Source organism: Talaromyces proteolyticus (assembly GCF_021365285.1).
Source record: "Talaromyces proteolyticus strain PMI_201 chromosome Unknown BGW36scaffold_1, whole genome shotgun sequence".
NCBI classification, from domain to species: domain Eukaryota; kingdom Fungi; phylum Ascomycota; class Eurotiomycetes; order Eurotiales; family Trichocomaceae; genus Talaromyces; species Talaromyces proteolyticus.
This window is the reverse complement of record NW_025764277.1, coordinates 2,108,083-2,129,310: the sequence shown is the minus strand read 5'-3', so window position 1 is coordinate 2,129,310 and position 21,228 is coordinate 2,108,083. Positions and strand designations below refer to the sequence as shown.

General features: G+C 45.6%; 4 protein-coding genes across 4 annotated transcripts; 3 read left to right on the top strand and 1 right to left on the bottom strand.

Moving 5' to 3' along the window:
* Positions 1-747: 747 nt before the first annotated feature.
* Positions 748-10,705, bottom strand: BGW36DRAFT_367559 (putative phosphotidylinositol kinase Tel1). Its single transcript, XM_046214883.1, has 9 exons — positions 10,367-10,705; positions 10,275-10,311; positions 8,873-10,216; positions 8,466-8,806; positions 3,955-8,413; positions 3,495-3,885; positions 2,285-3,346; positions 1,267-2,227; positions 748-1,209 (listed from the first exon to the last, which is right to left on the bottom strand). Exons 1-9 carry the CDS (start codon positions 10,443-10,445, stop codon positions 1,190-1,192), a joined length of 8,694 nt encoding a protein of 2,897 aa, XP_046078044.1. The 5' UTR covers positions 10,446-10,705; the 3' UTR covers positions 748-1,189.
* Positions 10,706-10,812: 107 nt separating this feature from the next.
* BGW36DRAFT_367557 (nuclear pore complex subunit Nup192) lies at positions 10,813-16,412 on the top strand. Its single transcript, XM_046214882.1, has 12 exons — positions 10,813-11,066; positions 11,136-13,169; positions 13,220-14,793; positions 14,821-14,830; positions 14,852-14,914; positions 14,948-15,138; positions 15,163-15,212; positions 15,234-15,324; positions 15,361-15,481; positions 15,531-15,686; positions 15,744-16,015; positions 16,081-16,412. The coding sequence occupies exons 1-12, from the start codon at positions 10,880-10,882 to the stop codon at positions 16,129-16,131; spliced, it is 4,800 nt and encodes a 1,599-aa protein (XP_046078043.1). The 5' UTR covers positions 10,813-10,879; the 3' UTR covers positions 16,132-16,412.
* A 199-nt stretch (positions 16,413-16,611) lies between these two features.
* Positions 16,612-17,624, top strand: BGW36DRAFT_367556 (uncharacterized protein). Its single transcript, XM_046214881.1, has one exon. The coding sequence runs from the start codon at positions 16,957-16,959 to the stop codon at positions 17,482-17,484; it is 528 nt and encodes a 175-aa protein (XP_046078042.1). The 5' UTR covers positions 16,612-16,956; the 3' UTR covers positions 17,485-17,624.
* Positions 17,625-18,057: 433 nt separating this feature from the next.
* On the top strand, positions 18,058-21,166 carry BGW36DRAFT_367553 (putative ubiquitin ligase subunit CulD). Its single transcript, XM_046214880.1, has 5 exons — positions 18,058-18,933; positions 18,998-20,081; positions 20,147-20,569; positions 20,635-20,995; positions 21,046-21,166. Exons 1-5 carry the CDS (start codon positions 18,247-18,249, stop codon positions 21,104-21,106), a joined length of 2,616 nt encoding a protein of 871 aa, XP_046078041.1. The 5' UTR covers positions 18,058-18,246; the 3' UTR covers positions 21,107-21,166.
* The last annotated feature ends 62 nt before the right edge of the window (positions 21,167-21,228 follow it).

Sequence of the window (21,228 nt, the reverse complement as noted above, 5' to 3'; positions counted from 1 at the left end):
TTTTATACCCATTTGGTGATGACCTTTGGTCTTTGAACACTTTCCTTTCTCCTTTGCACGCAAGCGCGCTACTTCCATTCAGTCTTGAATGGCTGGACTTTAATTCTCTAATGCGAATACTCTTCAAATGCATTGAAAGGTCACTTTCAGCCAACATCTTCCTGCTCTGGTCTCAACCCTAACAGAAGATGCGGGCTTGGAGGCGGAAAAATACCTACCTTTCGCATATCTTTTGTATCTATTTTGGTATGTAGGGAATGTAGATACACATATTACTAAACTATCAACCTTCTCCATTTCTTGTATTCGTGGGCAGTAAGTAATATCACCGCCCGTTTAACATGGCAGGCGGTCCAACAGAGCGAGCTAGCTTGAAAGGATTCAAATACACGTGACTCAGAAACCTCGCACGTCGCTTTTTCGATTCGTTAGGGGATTTGCAGTTGCACAAACGTGTCGGCTTGTATGGGGGTTATAATTGCTGCCTGAGGCAACTACGCCAGACCCCTCAGTGCATTTGTAAAAAGAATATAGTGGAGGCTTGATATTGTCGGATTGTATACTATTGTTTGAAATAATTGGTTTGGAGGTCTGCTCTACATATTCACATAGAATGTATCTTATCTATGATATTGATTTCTATGAATGCATACAGGTATGGAAAAAATTATTTGAATTGACCTGGAAATATATTCTCAAAAGTTATACCCCAGTATTATTGATATATGTATGCACTTAAAAGGTTGCCGCTGACCAGTCCAGCTTAATCCTCCAACATTTGAAGTAAATCTCTCAAACTATCATCTACCGTTTCCAGCCGACAACATTATTATTTGAAGCATCCAATTCTGTCACCTGAATTTCAACTTTCCGTCTCCATATGTATATTTTAATTTTTTCATCACGTCTTCAATCAATACTCTTTCCCTCTTCGGTTTTTGCTAAGGGGTGTAGATTAGAAGGATAGGGTAATGAAAATTACACGAAGAGTGCAGATATTGATTAGAAATTGCACTGTAGGAATACGTAGTTGGTCACCCAATTGACCCTGACGTTTGATCTATATATCTAGGCGTAAAAATATGTACTAGCTGATAATCAAAGACAAATAATATATACGGAGTGACAAGGGGGGAATTGGTTTGTGACGAGAAAATTCTTGAATAAGAAAGGCCATCCAAGGTTATTTCTAGGCGTAAGCGGCCCATCCTGAAACAGTAAACAGTAAGCATTTCTTCACGAATGGAATGTATGAATAACACATACCACAGTATAAAACGGCAAGATTCCTCTCATCCGTAGCTTGTTGAATGAGCTCATTCACCGTTGCCGTGACGCTAAGCGTCTTGCTCAATTTCTTAGCCACGACTGTTAAAGCCCGATCTGCTTCACTGGGCTCGTTGCTGTTTCTTTTACCAGAGGCGCCGCTACTTATAATGAGTGGGTCGTCGCCGGGTTCTTGGTCGTCCTGCATGCGTTTCATTCGTAGCGGGGATACTGTCCACATGTACAACGGATCGTAGCGCAGCACATCGAGAATTGTCATGATACTGTAGGATTCCTGGCGCAAGGCTTCGAGGGTGAATTCACAGCATCTACGGAACACTCCTTCGGTCTTGGTTATCCCCATTCCGTCTACTAGATCACGGGTGAGTCGGAAAGGCACTACTTCGGGCACTGGCAAGACACGGCCTTGTTCGAATGCTACACCTAGATCGATGTGAACGGCGTCTCCCGTCTTTTCGTCTAAAAGTATGTTGTGTCCGTGGCGATCGCCAAGGCCGAGAACATGACCCAGTATCGAAATCGCTGCTGTGCTACGTGTGTATGCTAGTCGCCTGCTGAACCAATCGTCTGGATTATTAAATCTCTCCATAAAAAAGAATCGCATTACCGGATGAAAGTGATCTGTCACCTGTCGGTAAGTTCGCACTCGATGCTCAAGTGATCTGGTTTGTACATCGTTGATATGTTTGCGGCAGGCATTGGGTTTCATGTCCTTGGGGAAGTATCTTTGATGTGCTGGCATCAAATAGTCGTGTAATGGAATTGTATTTTGAACAAACTCGATGATACCTGCATTGGAAGTGAGCGGCAGTACCTTGTATGTGCGAACGGTCAAATTGCGCTGGCGAGTAGAGCGATGATCCTGCAAGACGTTGCTAACTTGTTCAAAAACTTGTTCCATAATAGCATCTTGGCGGAGATCATCATTCCCTCCTTTCACCTATTAAACAGACATGTTAATCTAAAATATTTTATCTAGAGGAAGTTGTGGCCTTACCAATTGCTTATAATGCAAGCCGTCAGTCGCGAGAAGTGTCACGATTTTCGGCGCACTTATACCGGAAGCAACAGCAAATTCAGGTTGAAACCTAACAACTTTTGGTATGTCATTGTAATTGCGGTCCTGTCGAAGCTCGACCTTCATGCTCGGTGGAGGAAGTCTTTGGTTGTTCACGTCTTGTTCCAACTTAAGACCAGTAGGGAGCTTCTTCAAAGGCACCTTTGCGCCGCTTTTGATTTTATCATCCAATTTATCGGTGGCAAATCTCACGTAGCAGATATTGTTATTGTGGATAGACATCCATGTGCCGCTGGCAATTTTGTCATTTTTCAGTTTCTCAACCACTTTACTCGCCGCCAGATTACGGGACAAAGCGGCCTGGTCTCTGCTGCCTTTCGATTTGCTGTGGGCGAAGATCTGATACATGCCATGGTATGGATGATCAACGCATATTCGGAATATTAATGTTGACAAGAGATTCTGAAATAAATCGGGATCATCGAGAAGGCGGGAGGATAACTGATTCATCAATGGAGCGAATTTTCGACTGGGCACCTCGTGAAGGTATTTAGAAACAGCTTCGTTGGCTTTCAGATCTTTCCATTTATCGAGCCACAGCGCACAAAATCGGAGGGCGTCATTCCTGAAGCTATCACAAGCCTTGAGGGCTAGTAGATAGTTCTCGAGACATTGTTGCAAAAATGCCTCGCGACTTCGCTTGAGTCTTTGATAATCGCGATCATCCAAGTCAAACCAGCCTTTGGCCTTTGTGTAATGCATTCTCAGCTGATTCTTTTCTTTACCTTCAGCAGCAGACATCATTTTATGAAGTGCGAGAACTTCCCGTTCTTTGCGATCACGAAGCTGTTCAATACGCTGAAAATCCTCCAAATTATCTTGATTCAGGAGTTGTTGATCACAAAATAAAGCGAAACGGTGAAATACACCGCCAGCTTCTTCACCCTCCGTGTTTCCCCGCAATTCCTTCACAGCAGGGACCAAGTATTCCTGGACAATTGCATCTGGGTTTTCTAATCGTGCCTCTGCTACATGGTGTCCCTAAAGCAGATTATTCGTTAGCATTCAGCCTTTGTGGTTTATTTCAAAAAGGATAAAGCTTTCAATGCGGGGGTGAAGCAGCAGGACGAGCAGATTGTGACAATGTCGTTACTAGAGGTAAGAGCAGATGAATGAAGAGAATGCATACCAAGCTAGCCAGAACCTCAGCCCGACTGACGGTTAGTGTCTGTTTGTGCAAGTCGCCTTGCTCGTTCAACTGCTGTAGCATACGAATAGACGTAGTCATTTCGCCCTGATCCCATAGCACATTTGCCAAATCAAACTTCGCCGCACCTTCGATGTTAAGACCAAGACCAGCACAAGATTCTACTTGCTTCGAGAGAGATATGGCAGCTTTGAGAGATTCCTGAGATCCCTCGAGATCCCTACTTATCTTGAAAGTTTCTCTCAATGATTTCACTTCGTATAATTGTGACATCCGTGATGTTAATTTCATCGCTGTTCGCAAGTATGGTCTCTTGTTGATTGATGAGAAAAGACTTTCGCGACAAAAGAGAATATGTGCAATATCTTGAAAACTATCGCCAGGCAGCGTTAGCAAAATGCTCCAGCACCACCAGATGCAATATATTAAAGCTAAGACTTACTTCTCCGTCTGAAACCAGGATTTCCTAGACGTGATCTTTGTCCAGAGACCTTCTAGTTGAGATACGGTGGTCGAGCGCAGGACGTCGTCAACTTCAGTTAAAAGGCCAAGTGCTCGCATAGAATCACGTAGTGCCGTTACAGACCGATACTTATCATCGAAATGATCAAGTATCTCCAGAAAACAGCCGCTGTTAAATTCAAGGACATCTTTCATAGTACTAGCTGCATTCAGATTTTGAAAAGCTTTGAACAGAACATTGGTTGCTGAACAATTCGAGGGGGGAGTAGGAATATCCCATTGCTGGAGGCTGATAGCTGTCGATAGTAGATTATCTGTGTTTGTTGTCTTCCTTCCAGAGCCATCTGGGGCTGCTAGTAGTGCACTAGCAACACCATGCAGATTTGTGGCATTAAGGGCCTTGAAAATCCCATACGTGCTTCCACTGCCTTTCAGTCTCAGGTCACTGTCGTATTGGGCACTCTGGAATATCAAATTCTTGAATCCTGAACTCTCGTAGTTGAGCTTCTCCATGACAGACTCCAGTGTAGCATCCTGTTGTATGCCGTAAAAAAGGTCAGGATCTCCGATCTTTCTGAATATTTGGTGAAGCAAATCTGTGGGAGGTGTATATTTGATGACAGAAGACCTGCGGTTGGTGCTGATACTTCGAGATGTCTGTATTTCGAGAAACATCAAGGCGGTTTTGTACATTCTGCATTTTACTGCCGCAGAGGCTGCTAGGCCATAATCGACGTCAAGCCACTCGTCTCGTTCAACTATTGTTGACTCAAGTGGTTTCTGCTGCTGACGAAGATACAAGATCGCATTGATAATCAACTGGGCATGAGGAATAGTATTTTCCGTGAAATTTTCAAGAGCCTCCTTGAAAATCTCGGAAACTTTCTCGCGACAGACTAGGTTATGCTCGCTTTCCAATAGCAGTACATCATGAAGTACGAATTGGAAAAGTCGCATGGCCAAATCTGGGATAGTGTAGAGTACTTCAATCAGTGATCCAATAATGGGATCTTCCTGTGCGGTAGATGCCAAGGCTAGTGATAGGCTCTGTGCCCATTGAGACGCGGAAAGTTGCGGATCCCAATGTGGCCAGAAAGTGTTGCTACTCTGCTGAGGAAAGGATGATGTGATGCTGGGGCAGATATACGGAGACCAGAAGAGTGCCTTCATGAGGTGCGGGGAAACTGCATTCTCGCACTGTTCAAAATCCGGAAAACTGCCTAGTTTTGTGATTATTACCTGCAAGGTTCGTTCCACAAGTCCCAACTTGACACGATCAGTATCCGTAAGGACTTCACAGAGAATGTGCAATATGGTAACCTTTGAGGCAAGAAAAGCATCCGTGTACTTATGACGCTGAAAGTAAAAAATTGCTTCGTCTGTGTTCTGCTCACGTAGTAACTCGTCGCTGATGTGTCCCGTTTCTGCAAATGCTCGCCCGAGTACTCGAGCAGCCCAAAGTCGATAGCCTCTGTCAGTGACACTATTTTGAACCGTTTGCCAGATTGCCACGTTGTACCTTGAGGCATCTTGGTCATCTCCAAGGATGTCATTATGCAATTCAAGGGGCATTCGAAAATCGACACAAAGAAGTGAGAGCACGAGGTTCGACACCGAAGTACTTAAAAGGCCTTTACTAGACGATCTATCTTGAAGAAGTTCCAGCAAAAGATCACTCTCATAGCTCCCCCTCTCTGAGTTTCCAATATCGCTAATTCTCCGCGACGATGTTATTATCCTGCGGAATAACTGATCTTGGATTTCATCCAGGTTTTCGGGTTTGTACGTCTCCAGGAAGTCCCCAAGCCATTGTCTAAATTCCTGAGATTTTGAGATAACTTTTTTGAATTGGCTTTCTTGTGTCGTGCTCTCAGGTGAGGACTGAAGGAAATTTCGTAAGGAGACTAGTGTGGACACTGCAATGCCCGTAAGAAACCCGGGATGCTGGATGAGATAGGGTTTCCCGGATTCCAGAAGATACCAAAATAACCCCAAAGCATCCTCTGAGCAGTGAAAGTCTGTAAGAAATGGACGAAGAGCATGCAATAGCTGTTCCAGGGGATAATCTTGTACAATCATTGGCCCGGAGACACATATTAGGATACGGATCTTCCTGAGAACCGAGCAAGCGTGAAGTGAACCAAGAGCAGGATGCATAGAATCTAAAAGAGCTCTACTAACAAAAGAGACCAATGCCGGTGTCCACATGGTTTCCATTTCATATCCAGCTCGTTTGCAAAGGTATTCGAGTTCATCGAGAAGGTAACGAGCCCTGAAAGCCGGCTGCTGGTTGGCTGGGAGACTCGCCGTGGATGCACTTCTTTCGGTAATACGCTTCAAAATGTTGGCGGCAAAGCCAAATTTTGCATGCTTCACAAAGGCTCGCTCAATTTGTTCCTCTTGGCCAAGTGATTTGAAGAGCGTAGCAACTATTTCAGGAAACCTGGCTTCTAGGGAATGTACAAAACTTTCCGTACCCAAAAGCTTCTTCACTCTGCTTTCCACTCCTTTAGGCTGGCTGTCCTGCGAAGGTGGGATGCTAATGTCTCGGGCTATCGTGTAAGCCTCGGCCTTGTGAAATGATGCAATTAATAATTCCTTGAATGACGTTCCTAGGCATTTTGAGAGCTCTGCAGCATCATCATCAGTAGCTCTCATCATGATCTGCCCGACAAGTTCATCCTGCGCATCTTGTAACATCTCTTTCAAATTGGTATATCCAAATATCGTGAAGGGCATCGTTGAAATAGATTGCCCTTCGGTCCAAGTATACAATATCTGTGGCATGAACAACTGAAAAATCTCCTTAGGGTCGTCAATGTTCAAACCTTGAGATACCCGCAGAAGACATTTCTTAGCGTACCGGGTAGACTGAGGGACCTGGCCAGGTGTCTCAAATGTATGGTAGATACCTCTGCGAAGCAATGTATGCCAACGAGATGCTAGCTTGCTAAGAACATACAAACGCAATGCAATTCCCTCCTCCCAATCTGGGTCTGTTGGTAGGCTCTCCAAGACGTCATCAAAAATTGCCTCGTGATCCTTGAGCAGGAAGCGTCTGAATATATTCGATATAGAATCTGCAGTGGTAAATTTCACAGTTATGTCTCCTTGTTGAAGAATATTGAACAAGCTTGTACGTGGTGACGGGCCGACAGTGGTCACGCTAAAAGCTGGATTGGAGAATATGATCTTCTCCAGAAGTCGGGAAAGTGAAGTCAAAACCTCGGATGATGCCTTCTTATTATCTAGGAACAGTTGAATAAACCAGCCATACAGGTCGGAAGCGGAATCCGTAAGGTCATCCTTTTCATCACTGGTCCATGAGTCGACAAAGCATTCCATCATATATATGCAAAAACACTGTACACTTTCACACCGCTCTAGTTGGTAATTTTGTAAACAGGATACACCGAAGTATTCCACTATATCCAAGATATCCGTTCGCGTGAGATTTTCTGACTCTTGGAAGACCTTGGGCAAAAGATTTCGTGCCGACACAGTGTCTGCTTTGTTTAAAGACTTCAAATAATCAACGAGGGATAGCGGCCCTAAATCCTCTGAGTTGACTGGGTTCGCTGAATTTAGACAGAATAGCGACAATCGAATAGAGAGACAACGCTGGAAAGCGTTTGGCTCTAAGAAGGCAGCCAGATTATGTCTATTGGAATGGAAAATGGCGTCTTCTGTATAACCATCTTTTCGGGACAAAGCTGGCCCATCCAAGTCCATCACATCAGCCTCATCAAAGGCTGGATTAATCTGAGAAGACCGACGATGCTCCAAGAGACCAATGAGCGGATGCGCAATATTACTGAGGACTTGTGAGATAGGGTTATCAAAGGTTTTTACACAAGACACCGATGCAATGATGGGCGACACAACGGTTAAACAGGCCTGAATCAACGTATCCTCTTTATCGGAAAGGTGTCGACAAATGTCTGCCCATAGATCGATTGCATATTTCCGTAACTCTTCGATACGATTGCTTTGGGAGTGAGGAAGGCATTCGATGAAAACTAAAACGACGATGGATGCAGAAACTAAATTTTGGATTAAATCAGCCGTGACGTGGCGCGAATTAGCTTCAGACATTTTCCATAATTGCGAGAATGTCTCTATCTTTGTCTGGAGCAGCTCTATAATAGTATTATCGGCTGAGTCATTTCTGGTAGATGCGTCGATGCCCAAAAAGGATTCTTCAGGATGCCAGATGTCCTGAGAGATGGCTGGATCATAGAACGAAAATAGATAATCCTTCAAGGGTTTCTTTTTGGTATGACGGAACCAAGCACTGGAGATCGGTGCCGCTATACCTTGAAATTCAACATCTTTCGGAGGCGCTGGTCTGTTCGTGAGCGATAGAAGAAGACATAAAATGTTAATGGGACGAGCAAAGAGAGCAACTTGTGCTGTTTGTATCCTACCCCCCTCATCACCTAACCTTTATTAGCTTGTGCCACAGTATAAAATAATTCGTGAGGTAAGTACCAGCTATCCACAAGCTACGAAGCCAGTGACAGACTCCCTTAACTAAGTCAAGGCCAAGCCCGACTGCTGTGTGCAGACGTAGAGTGAAAACTCTAGTCAAAAACATTAGAGATGTATCACAGAACACTGAAGGCCCGTTGAGATCCATAGATGCTAGCATCAATCGTAAACTGTCCATTATTTCCGAGTAATCGAGGAGTTCAGAATAAAGTAAAACCTCCATAAGACCACAAGCAGCCCTCGAGCTGGCTTGAGAAACGCATGATCGAGATGCAAGATCCCAGATCTGCTTCCAATGTGGCTTTAGCAGAGGAGATTTCTGAATATCGTTCTTGGCTACGCTACAAGGGGAATTAGCGACCGATGTTAACGACCGCAGAGTCGTGAAAAAGAGGAATACTACTTACTTGGATATCACCAACAGAGCCCAAGTAGCCGTAGCTGGATTGTCGTCTGCTATACTCCCTGCCAAATGACCTACAAGAGAGGCCTTGGCTTCAATATGCATTGAGTTTTCTAGAAAGGCAAGTAGTTGCAAACAGTAAACCTTGCTTGTTCCTGTAGATGACATGGAGTCTCGCGCAACATCTTCTATACGAGATGTCAGTCGGGGCTTTTTTTGAGGCGCGACCCCATCATCGTCAACTCTGAAGTTATGATTCGAAACATTATCTAGGATCGAGATCAAAGAAGAAATTGTCCACAAAAGCATCCAATTTTGCTCCGACCTAGAATTTCCAAGACGAGGCCCAAAGGCATACGTGCATTGAGCACGGGACTCGCCGTAGTAAAATACCAGATCATCGATCTGCAAGAGTTCTTTTTCTGATCGCTTCAAATACTCCGATTCGAAGGTCTCTACGAGACTTTCGAGTGTCTCAGGTGTGAGTTGGGATGAAAAGGATTGTGCATTGCTACGTAAGAGATCCATACACAACATCATGGTGATGAGAACTTCATCTTTCACTCCCATAGATTTCATCGCCCAAAGACGTCGAATAATCGGTATGAATTCTAGAACAAAATCTTGAACTAGAGAGTACTGGTCGCAAACTATCCTTTCTATGATGTTATTGACACCTTTTAACGCCTGGTGCGCATTAGCTGTTGCTGACGAGGAAAGATAATCCAAAAGCCCATTTAGGAGACGCGCAGCAATGTTATGAATAGGAACGGCAGGTGAAGTACAAAGCAGCTGGATGCAAATTACAGCTTCATCCATGACGCTCCTATTGACTTGGGAAGTTGAAGTTGTAACATCGCGACCGAAACTCCTTCGACTAGGAGTTGCTCGACTAGTCCCAGTATCCAACGCTGCAGAAGAGGATCGATGGCTTGTTCCAATGCTCAGCTGGTTTCCATCGGTTTCGGTCGAGGCTATGCTTCGAAGGCAGAAGGTTGCGGCACTAATCCAGTCACTTTCTGAAAGATGCTCTACATGAGCTGCATATTCAAGGATGGATCTGAGAGCTTTGATGTAGTCATTTGCGAGAATGTCCCACAGTCCGTCTCCAGGCTCAGTTATAGTCTGAAGAATATGGTCGATCAGTGCATGTACCGTTTTCGTTCGCAAAAGAGGAACGGACACTTCCACGGCCGCTCGAAAAGCCGAGGCGCACTGCGGCAGTCGAGGTGCGGATACACTTTTAGAATTCGATTTGCTGGAGCGGTTATAGATGGATTTCTCGATCGTGACGCATCGGAATAAGGCCTCGAAAACTCTGTGGTACGATTTGTCGTTTAATCGCTCCCTTAAGGCCACCAAAGTCAGCGCTATACAGAAATAAACATGATGAAGAAAATGCATACAAGTTATTGCTCTTCCTCCCAAATATAGCTTTCACATCTGCTCTCGTTAGATCATCTCAAATCCCTGTAGTTTTGGACATCTGCATTTATACCTGCCAAAGCCTCTGCGCGGTCTTTTTGCTTTTCAGAGGAAAGTTTGGCTATAGCCGCATTCAAAGTACTTTCAGTCATTTTCAACTAGTGAGATCGATGCAGCATCACGAGGCTGCTGAATGGCTGGCAGCGTCGATGTCTGGCGCTGCCGGAGATATTCAGAGGTGAGGGATCATGGGACGGTGCGAGATCGAAATGAAGCTGTAGTCCCACGGCAGCGTGCTTCTTATCGCGTAAAGGACTGCATTTTCCAACAGGACCCAAGAAAGAATGTGGTAGCTCTGCTGATTGCTCAGGCTTGATTTGTTTTACTCGTTCGTTGATGTTATGAATCAGATGGAAGGACCAGACCTAATAGGGCAGGCGCTAAACAGCTCCACATCAGAGCTTGGGTGGAGTTTGACCGCCGCCGCGTTCTTCTCCGCCTGCGCTTTTTTGCCCGCGTCCCCAAGTCACCAACAAGCCAAACAGGCTCTCTCCTCTCCTCAACTTCCGCTGTTCACCATAGCGGGATGATGGATGACATCGATGCCCTGGGCGGCCTTCGTGGCCTGTACCAGGACTTGTCTGCCATCCCCGAGTCGTCGATAATTAACGTGGAACGCCTGTGCGTCGAGTTAGAGGCTCACCTGGAGGATTTTCGCAAACTTTTGAATAAGCCCGCAAAGAATGATACGAGTCGCAAATCAGTACTTTCAGGTGAGTGATATCGCAGCTTATCCTAGTATCCTGCCGTTGATTTGGGATTCTAACGTCGATGCTCATCAGGGAAGTTGACCATCGGGGATGCCGAATATGCGATCAATTCCGACTTTCAACAGGGCGCTCTTCAGCTTGCTGATGCCCTTAATATCGATGAGGTTGAAGCAGCGACACTTTTCATGTCTGCGCAGGAGGAGGCGCAGCAGCTAGACCGGACACCGCTCATCACTGCTATAATGCAATTTCATGAGCGTAGACACTTCTTACTCGAATGCCTGCGTCTCATTTTCCAAGAATCCTCGAACCCTGAGAGGGAGGACATTCAAGAACTGATGCAGAGTACAATTGCTCATGTACTTCAAACGAAGCAGGGAAGCCTTAGGAATGCATTTGATTTTACGAAAAAATGCCTGAGCGCCATGGAGGAGGTCGAAAAATGGCTCACGCTAATCGCCGAACAAATCCAGAAGGTGTCAATTGTTGGGCAGGCTGATGATGTGGATATTATGGAAGCCATTGAATACCAGCGATCAAGTCTAAGTCAGCAACACGAGTCTCTGGGAGCCGTTGTTTGCTATCTTTTCAAAGGAAGCTACGCTTCCTCCGAAGATGTTCGACTTCTTCTGAATCGGGTACGAAAGCTAGAGCGATTCGATATGATCCTCATACACTACATACCTGCCCTTATTGCTTCGATTGTTAAATATGGTTCTCCCAGCGGGTGTGGTACTCGGAGGGAGGCTCGAAGTCTTCATACGACAATAATTGCATCCGAGGAAATTAATTCATGGGCATTGGCGCCATTCCATGCGGCTGTTATTGCTTGGTGGCTTTCAGAATACAGCGGCTGGTACTATGATGCGGGGCCAGCTTCTCCATTGCAAGGAGTGGATCTCGAGAAAGAAGCCGAAGAACGCACTACTCTATTCAAAGTTGCACTGGATGATGGAGCTCTTGAATTCATGCTCGCAATTTGTGCTGGCGTCAACAATGACGAATGGAGCCATCCTGCAAGAAACGAACTGGTAAACCTGCTTCTGAAAGAAAGTCCAGCCTCTGTACTAGAACCCGATTCAATTGCAGACTACCTCAAAGCCCTCTTGATGGAACATTTCGATACTTTTACAGAATCTTGTATTGCCAACATGCCAAATGCGGTCAGAATGCTCAAGTCGGACGAAGATGCTCAGCGATTAAACCAAATCACGGCACTTAGAGACGGTCTCAATTCAAGCCTCCATCGCGGTCTGTTGGAGGCGCGCACCCACCTAGAAAGCTTTCTTGTCTTGATGGCCTTTGCTTTTGAAGGACGACACGACCCTTCACAAGAGTTCTGGGCCGACCCCGATGGTAACCTATATGGTTTTCTACAATGGGCATCGAAACGTCAAACAGTCCCGCGTGTTAGTGCCTTTTGTGAAATGCTATGCTCGATCTCAGAAGGTGAGGACAATGCAAGATCAGCCCATAGGTTTCTTTTGGAAGAAGACAAACAATTGTCTGTAAAATTCAGGCGCTCCCCGTCGATGAACTGGAGCCAGATGTTCGCAGAACTTCAGCTCTATGCTACAAAGGTGACCGAAAAGCCGTCAACCTCACGCACAATATTACATACTCGAAAGTCAGAGACTGTGGACATGAACGAACCAGAAAGTCCAGTGATGCTGTCATGTTACCTTCGACTAATGGGTCATTTGTCCAAGGAAAGCAGCACCATTAGGGAATGGATGCTACAGCACCCTACCTTCAATGTTGTCAACACTCTTTTGACCCTCTGTAGCGGCTCCATTCCCACACATCTCAGAGCTAGCGCATTTAGTTCTCTCAAATCTCTAATGACTGACCGGACTTCAAGCCATGGAAACGACATGTGGATGGCCATAGATCAATGGATTTCTGGAGCTGCTGTGAGTGCCTCTAGCCTTGCAAAGGCGCCAGTATTGTCAAATCAACCCGCTTGGCACGAACGACATGCGTTCCAAAAGATTGGGGAGAGTTTTGATCAAACAAACTCTTTCACCGAATTGATTCACACATTAGTCACGCCGACTTCAGACCCGCTTGATCATCAGCTCGCTCTTCCCTTCCCAGAGGCTCTGGGTCATCCTATCGAATGCCCGGCATTGAACCATACATCGACTTTATTTTAGGGCACGCATTCGCAAGAAAGGTTCCCGACGTAACAGAAGCACAAGGACGATTGCTAGCCCTGAATTGTCTTAATTTCGTGGCAACATGTTTGGCTACTTTTAACGAGAATCTAGTGGTCATAGCCCATCAACCTGCTGCCAATTCCGATGCTAACATTAACTCTTCTGATCTCAATACTTATATCCGGCTTCATCCATTTGCACGCGTCTTTGAGTGGCTATTTAACGAAGATGCGCTTAAAACCTTGTTCGTAGCAGCCAAACAAGATGTGTCGGAAGTTGCAAAAGCATCATCAGAGTCTGTGCTCATACAGTCGTTGGTCAGAAGCGTGGAAGTGATAAATCTGGTGCTGGATCTTCAATCGACCTATTTGAACATCGTTCGCCCATTACTAAGGAATCAACCTTCTACGGCCAAGACCAACGTTGCTAATTCAGCTCTTGCCTCGTTTGAAGATAGCATTTTGAACAATCTCAGTTTAGTTCTGGACCTATGCCTATATTGTGGAACCGGACACCAGCAGCTGACGGTTGTATCTTTGGCGTTACTCGAGAAGCTTTCTAGCTCCAGAAAGCTGAACAAGTCATCTCCAACGACCTTACTGACTTGGCAATCGCCAAACAGGATTGTTGAAGTCCTGAGCACCGAAGTTGATACAGACAGCGTATCACGTCCGCTAGTTAACCAGATGCAACCCGATCCAAGAGAACTGGACTATGGTCCATTGTCTTCAGGATATCTCATCCGAGAGGGACTTTTAGGCTTGCTGAATAGCTGTTTGGAAATGATAACAGACAGACCAAATATTGCACACCTGCTCCTTGGTTTCTCAAGTGTGGGGAATTCACTTGATGTAAACCCTGACAGTCTGCTCGCGAACGGAATGTCTTTACTCCATGCTATCATCACTTTCATGCAAACATACCCTACCGAACTTGACGGGAGCATCATGTCTTGGACTGTTCATTCGAAGCGCGTGGCTTTCGAGGTCTTGAGACATCTTTGGTCGTCAAAGCTTTCGTCCACTTTTGTCCTTGCGGAACTTCGAATGAGTCGCTTTTTAATGACATCATTTATTAGCCAACCTATTGTGAATGTCAACACATTTTGGGGCGAGTTCCCATCGACAGTGGGAGAATTTTGGCTTTCAGACTCGGCAACCGCGCTGTCTGAATTCTTAGCCTACCGAAGTCATTTGTTTGACTACGCTGTGACCGAAATTCGAGCCGCCTCTAAACTTGGCTCACAAACCCTGCAACTTGATATTCTGTCGACCTTGTTGGGAATCTCCTTAGTCGAAGGTGGAGAAACAATCACGCATGCCACGGTTTTTGACCTTTTTGATTTTGCGGACCTGGAAATGTCTCACGGTGTACGAACACCTACGCTAAACATGCTTCGGGGACTCGATTTCGACCTTTGTGCGAAATCTCAAGCCGACAGTTCAGTCATCCTATTCGATCTTGATGCAGTCCAGGAGCTGATTCAAGTGAGACGGAGAGATCACGTCGGATTAAGCCTGGTACGAACCCAGGAAGAAGAACAGTTCCACCTGGAGGCAGAAACCGTGCTGGTATTCCTGCGTATGACAAACATGGAGAGACAAATCCGTTACAATCGCTATCTTGCAGTTCGGTCGTGGGCTGAACTAGTCACAACAGTAATCGTCTCATGCGATATGGAAGCTGGACGGCGTACGACTTTCATACTTCAGGCGATCAATCTAGTGCTACCCAAACTTGAATCCGCCATGATCGAGAACACCACTGAAGGTATCGAGTTAGCTCAACTAGCGGAAGCATTGATCAGTAAGCTTGAAAACTTGCCGTCGGCAAGTCGTCCAAGCCGCGGTGGCGATGTGATCGACGAGAAACTTTACCAACTCTTCCAATTGAGCTTACGAGGTATTTCATTAGCTGTTGGTGATGTCGCTCTTCGAGAGTCGTTTTACAATATATGTGCTCACTATCTTTCACGCATCACGCTGCTTGGGTCGACTCATCAAACTCTGAGACATCAGAGCCAGCAGGCTATCAAGACTTCCGGTGTCTCTTTTATTGAAGTCATCTGTGATGATGCATATGCCGGCCAAGAAAGCTGCAGAGTCTCTGCTCTTCTCCTTCTCAACCTAATTGCGGAGTTGGACGCTCAAGAGCAGTCATTCATGCTAGCTGAGGCTATATCTCAATCCAACTACCTCAATATGTTCTTAGATTCTGTCAAGGCCGTACCTTCAGAATTCCGAGATGCCCAATCCCAAGGTACGTTCAATGCCGTAATAAATTATGCCGGTACTGATCTGCTCTCCAGATGTCCCTTTATTGCTTTCTTATTACCGTGCTCTCTTATCACTACTTCAAAAGCTATGTCAAACCAAAGTCGGTGCGACGTATTTATTGAACGCGGGGCTCTTCGCGACAGTACGCGAGTCGCGGTTATTCGCCGCTGACCCCGACATCGGCATAGGTCCGTCTATCCTGTCTATCACCTTAGCCACCGACCCCATGACACTGACTTGAACAGACATGGACAATGAAGACGCGTTACGCAACTACTACGAATTACTAGTTGCTCTGCTACGTGTGATTGTCTTGGCAGTATTTTCCCGTGGTCTTCATAACGAACAAATGATGGAACAAACACGATCATTTCTCGCAGAGAACCGAGCCAGCATGGTGGGTGTATTCAAACGCCACGCCAAAATTGGTGGCGAGTCGGCATCCAACCACCGCCAAGTGGTGCAAGACCTAGTCAAAGCATACGTTGTACTAGTCAGCGCCACCGGATTTGTCGACGTAGGTTTATTCTTGCAACTACTCTTATGTTAACTGTTGCTAATTTACTTTTGATGTTGGTTCAGTTTGAGGACAGCGAACTCCGACAGAGCACGGGGCCGAAGGTATTTTCATAGAATCTCTACAGGACCTGTATTCTTTGTCTCTTTCTGGCAGGTGTTGAGGGGCATGGACGGCTATATAAAAGTCATAGGATGGAGTTTGTCTCTTCTTCATAATTATTCTATGTAACCACTTAGGCTTCAAATGTTGTTCGCATTGATGCGATTGTCAATGAAAGCTAAGGCTATCAAATGATCTAATTGATCAATATACAGTCCCCTTCCCTTAAGATGCTGGGTCATAAAGACCTGTACCACCATACTATATAGGAAGCATAATATGTCTAACTAACATTTCAAGGAAGTTGGTAGTCTATTTGATATACTAAAGGCACAGAAATTTGGTTCAATTAATTACAGATGGTGGTGTCCTGGCTCAATGTGTACATACGGCCGTAAGGAGGACGCTTGCCTCGCTGCGGCTAGCTTGAAATATCGGGCGGAATGTTTATTTCCATGTATCCGCCGATTGACGGGACCGCATATTGAAGTTATGGACACACTAGTTGATACATTTGGTCAATACTGAGCTGGTTACAAGTCCACCATCGTTTGTTGTTTGCTGTCTCGTTGGCTCGTCGGCATGATGAACATAGCGAGGCTTTGAAATCCGGGCTATGATCAATTGACTGTTGGGTTCGGGCCAACTTCTCGCCGCGAGCAACTCGAGTTCGTCCCTATATCTTGGGAAAGGGTATATAAGAAACAATAGATTTTAGTTATAGAAGGTCCATCAGGTCTTCTGTCATTTATCTTGATATCACTGTAAATCTTGGATAATATCTATTTTTTTAACTGTTGCTTGACTCCGCTTCTGGGAAAACTAAATATATAGCTATCATGACTGAACAGCACCCCTCTAACAAGCTCCGGCAGACCAGTCGGTTTATTACTGGTCATAACGCCAATGGCCTTGCAATCTTCAATAAAGATATTTCCGAAATCATTCCCGCCCAGAATATTCCCACTGGCGACATCCTGTACCTTGGATATGCCACGAACCAGTTCCCAACAGACCTAGACAAAGACCTGGCAACCTATCAGCACTACTTGACCAACCCTCCAAACTTTACTATACCCGGCGGTACGGTGCTGTGTCAGATAGATCTGGCTCCCGGAAGCGTTAGCCCCTTGCACCGGACCCTGTCGCTCGACTATGCCGTCGTGATAGAGGGAACCGTGGAGCTAAAGCTGGATAGCGACGAAGTGAAAATACTGCAGCAGGGCGATATCGCCATCCAGCGTGGGACAAAGCACCTGTGGCGTAACACTAGCAATACGGAGTGGGCGCGTGTTCTCTTTATTCTCCAGGAGTCGAAGGCAGTTGAGATTGCCGGAGAGACACTGAAGGAAGACTTGGGATTTTAGGGATAGTTTTCCAGTGTTAGGATTCTGAGAATACATAAAATGGTGATAGTAATTGATTACCGCGGAGGGGAAAATTGAGACAAGCATCTCTCCAGATGGAATGCAAATACATTTAAATGTACTTAATGGTTTAAATGATGAGGCTGAAGGTGCATGTAACTTTTTTATTTCATATTTCCCTTAGGAACATCCCGCAATTCTACTATAAATATAGAAAGTATTACTTTTCTCATATTGAATATTATCAAGTGACATTAACGATAATGTCTATTGGACTATACATCAATTGATATCAACATTGAATTGACGTGTGCATGAATTCAATGTTGATACGTAGACTTATAGAATGTAGTACAGTAGGACGACAAAAGTTTGAAAAGTGGATTGAGTATAGGAGCCCTCCCATATTGATGCTAATAGTGTTTGTATATTTTGTATTATCTATAGGCAGGATCCTGAGAAGTATTTTAATCTGATATTAATTAGTATTATTGTACATGTAGTAGTGGGGTGCACGGCCTATCTTATCTCCGCATGGCCTCCACACCCCGACGGCCGCCGTCACCCCAAACACTACGATCACTGCGTCCTTCCTTCATCCTCATCACCTCAACGCCGCCACCAGCAATTTTGATCCGGCCGGCGCGAGGAAGCTCTCATCCCTGACATGACGCCTTCCTTTCTCGATGCTCGCAGCCTCCCTCCCCGATTTGCCGCCCTCATCCTTGCTCGTCTCCCACTGGAGATTTCAAGCTAGGTTAGATGCATCAACACCCCAAAGCCACCGAACAGCGAGGCGGCAAGCGTAAGACTGTCGAGAAACGGAAACTTCCGGACGAGCAACAACCACAGAATCAGCATCAGCACCAGCACCGGCAGAGAAAGATTTCGGAACTCTTATCGAGCAGCCCCTCGCATCACAGAGACCATCAATACCCTTCATCGCCCAAACGCTTTCGAGCGTCATCCCCCACTTCCGTACAGACCGACGATACGCCTATTTCGCCCACGAAAATGTACAGCTTTTCGAAGTCGGACTCGAAGGTCAATAATGTCCTGGGGCAGAAAGCTCCGGCTACTGCCCAAAGACCAAACACCTTCACACCCCACACTGGCGCCAAGAGGCTCGTTGTTAAAAACCTCCGATCGGGACCGCGATTGAACCAGGATACATATTTCGATAAGATCTGGGGCCAGCTGGCAGTTGCCCTGGATGCGGTTTTTGATGGAGGGAAGCCCGCTGCGTCGCTCGAGGAGCTATACAAAGGCGCAGAAAACGTTTGTAGACAAGGCCGAGCAGCGGTCTTGGCCAAGAAATTGCAGGATAAGTGCAAGACATATATATGCGATAACCTACAGCAGAGCTTGTTAACAAAAGCAAAAACAAGTTCAGATGTGGATACCTTGCAAGCTGTCGTCGATGCATGGGCAACGTGGAATTCTAAGCTGGTAAGTAGAGAATCTTACTAAAGAAAAAGGGCTCGTCGTTGGTTCTGACATTTTGTCCCAATAGGTTACGATTAGATGGATATTCTATTACCTCGACCAGTCGTTTCTTCTACATTCAAAAGAATACCCCGTCATCAATGAGATGGGATTGATCCACTTTCAGTCGCTTATTTTTCTAGACGCAGAATTGAAAGAAAAGATCCTCCGAGGATCTTGTAATCTCATCGCGGGAGACCGCACAAGCGAAGGGCTGAAACAGCAAGCTGAGTCTGATCTTCTAAGAAAGTCGATTGCGTTATTTCATGATCTCGGAGTGTATTCGCGCCACTTTGAACCTCTTTTCCTCCAAGAATCCGAATCTTATTTCAAATCATGGTCTGAAAAAGAGGCAAGCAGTCAGTATCTTGCCAATTACGCAGAGAACAGCCATCGCCTTATACAGCAGGAGCTGACGAGGTGTGAACTTTATGCTCTGACTCAGAGTACACAACAGAGCTTGACTGTACTTTTGGATGACCATTTAGTACGAGATAAGCAGGCTATATTACTGGCTGAGTCGGATTTATTAGGTCTGATGACTACTGAAAACAAACACGCTTTGGAACAAATATATTCTCTGTTAGAACGCCTTAGGCTTGGCTCGCAACTAAAGACTTGTTTCGGCAAATACATTGAGGAGCAAGGCTCAACGATCATCTTCGATCCTGAGCGGGAAAGCGAAATGGTAGCTCGCTTGCTGGAGTTCAAGGAGCAGCTTGACCATACATGGGCCGGATCTTTCCACAAAGACGAAGCACTAGGTCATACTCTTCGCGAAGCTTTCGAAAGCTTCATGAATAAGAGCAAGAAGACCGAGTCCAACTGGGGAACAGACAATTCCAAGACCGGTGAAATGATTGCCAAATATGTGGATATACTTCTCAAAGGCGGCCTCAAGGTAATCGGAAAGCAAGCAGATGATTCCGGTCTAGCGGATGAAGATACAGAAATCAACAGACAACTCGACAAGGTATTAGAATTGTTTCGATTTGTTCACGGGAAAGCAGTGTTTGAAGCATTTTACAAGAACGACCTTGCGCGTCGACTGCTCATGGGCCGAAGTGCGAGTGATGATGCAGAAAAGAGCATGTTGGCTAGGCTGAAGACTGGTAAGAGATTTTTACTTCCAAATGAAGATTGACACTAGTATGATATTGATTTGTGAAACTATCAGAATGCGGTTCCAACTTCACTCATAATCTCGAGGCGATGTTCAGAGACATGGACTTGGCGCGTGACGAGATGACATCGTACAACTCATATCAAAGCCAGCGTCGACACCGACTAGGCCTCGACCTCAACGTGAGTGTTTTATCATCAGCAGCATGGCCAACTTATCCGGATGTGACGGTCCGCATCCCTCCCGACATTGCAAAGGCAACATCAGACTTTGAGCAATATTACCATACCAAACACAAGGGCCGCAAATTGCACTGGAAACACCAACTAGCACACTGCCAGCTGCGATCACGATTCGACAAGGGAAATAAAGAGATTGTCGTCAGCTCCTTCCAGGCAATTGTGCTGCTACTATTCAACGATGTAGCAGAGGGCGAAACCCTTACTTATGTACAGATCAAGGAAGCCTGTGGACTTTGTACTCCTCTCCCTCCTACAACCCCCACCTAGTATTAAAGTGCCATACCACTAACTAATTCACAGCGGATCGCGAGTTGACGAGAACGTTACAATCACTAGCATGCGCCAAGTACCGAGTCCTCCTCAAGAAACCCAAGGGCAAGGACGTTAACGAAACGGACGTATTCTCCTTTAATGCGGGGTTCCAGGACCAGAAGATGCGAATCAAAATCAACCAGGTGCAGCTCAAGGAGACGAAGGAAGAGAACAAGACGACGCACGAGCGCGTGGCGGCCGATCGACACTATGAGACACAAGCGGCGATTGTCCGCATCATGAAGAGCCGCAAGCTGATCACACACGCGGAGCTCGTGGCGGAAGTGATCAAGGCGACGCGCAGCCGTGGTGTTCTAGAACCGGCGGAGATCAAGAAGAACATTGAAAAGTGGGTTTTTATTTCCCAAATTGATAAATTTCCGTTTCTGACAGTTGCAGGCTTATTGAGAAGGACTATATGGAGCGTGAGGAGGGGAACAAATACAGCTATCTCGCCTAGAGTACAGGTTTCGTAGTCTTACATAGAAATATTCACTAATTGTCCTTTTATCTCGCCGTATATGCAGTACATATGTTTAAAGAGTCTTAGTAGAAAAATATTGTGGTATTCAAAGTAGTGGC

Coding starts and splice junctions, on each gene's coding strand:
- BGW36DRAFT_367553 (XM_046214880.1), top strand. CDS start 18,247: ATGCATCAACACCCCAAAGCCACCGAACAGCGAGGCGGCAAGCGTAAG. Junction 20,082..20,146: donor GTTGGCTAGGCTGAAGACTG/GTAAGAGATTTT, acceptor TGAAACTATCAG/AATGCGGTTCCAACTTCACT. Junction 20,570..20,634: donor CAAGGAAGCCTGTGGACTTT/GTACTCCTCTCC, acceptor ACTAATTCACAG/CGGATCGCGAGTTGACGAGA.
- BGW36DRAFT_367559 (XM_046214883.1), bottom strand. CDS start 10,445: ATGACTGAAAGTACTTTGAATGCGGCTATAGCCAAACTTTCCTCTGAA. Junction 10,312..10,366: donor CCGCGCAGAGGCTTTGGCAG/GTATAAATGCAG, acceptor TAACGAGAGCAG/ATGTGAAAGCTATATTTGGG. Junction 10,217..10,274: donor GGGAGGAAGAGCAATAACTT/GTATGCATTTTC, acceptor GGTGGCCTTAAG/GGAGCGATTAAACGACAAAT.
- BGW36DRAFT_367556 (XM_046214881.1), top strand. CDS start 16,957: ATGACTGAACAGCACCCCTCTAACAAGCTCCGGCAGACCAGTCGGTTT.
- BGW36DRAFT_367557 (XM_046214882.1), top strand. CDS start 10,880: ATGATGGATGACATCGATGCCCTGGGCGGCCTTCGTGGCCTGTACCAG. Junction 15,482..15,530: donor CCGAGATGCCCAATCCCAAG/GTACGTTCAATG, acceptor TCTGCTCTCCAG/ATGTCCCTTTATTGCTTTCT. Junction 16,016..16,080: donor GCGCCACCGGATTTGTCGAC/GTAGGTTTATTC, acceptor ATGTTGGTTCAG/TTTGAGGACAGCGAACTCCG.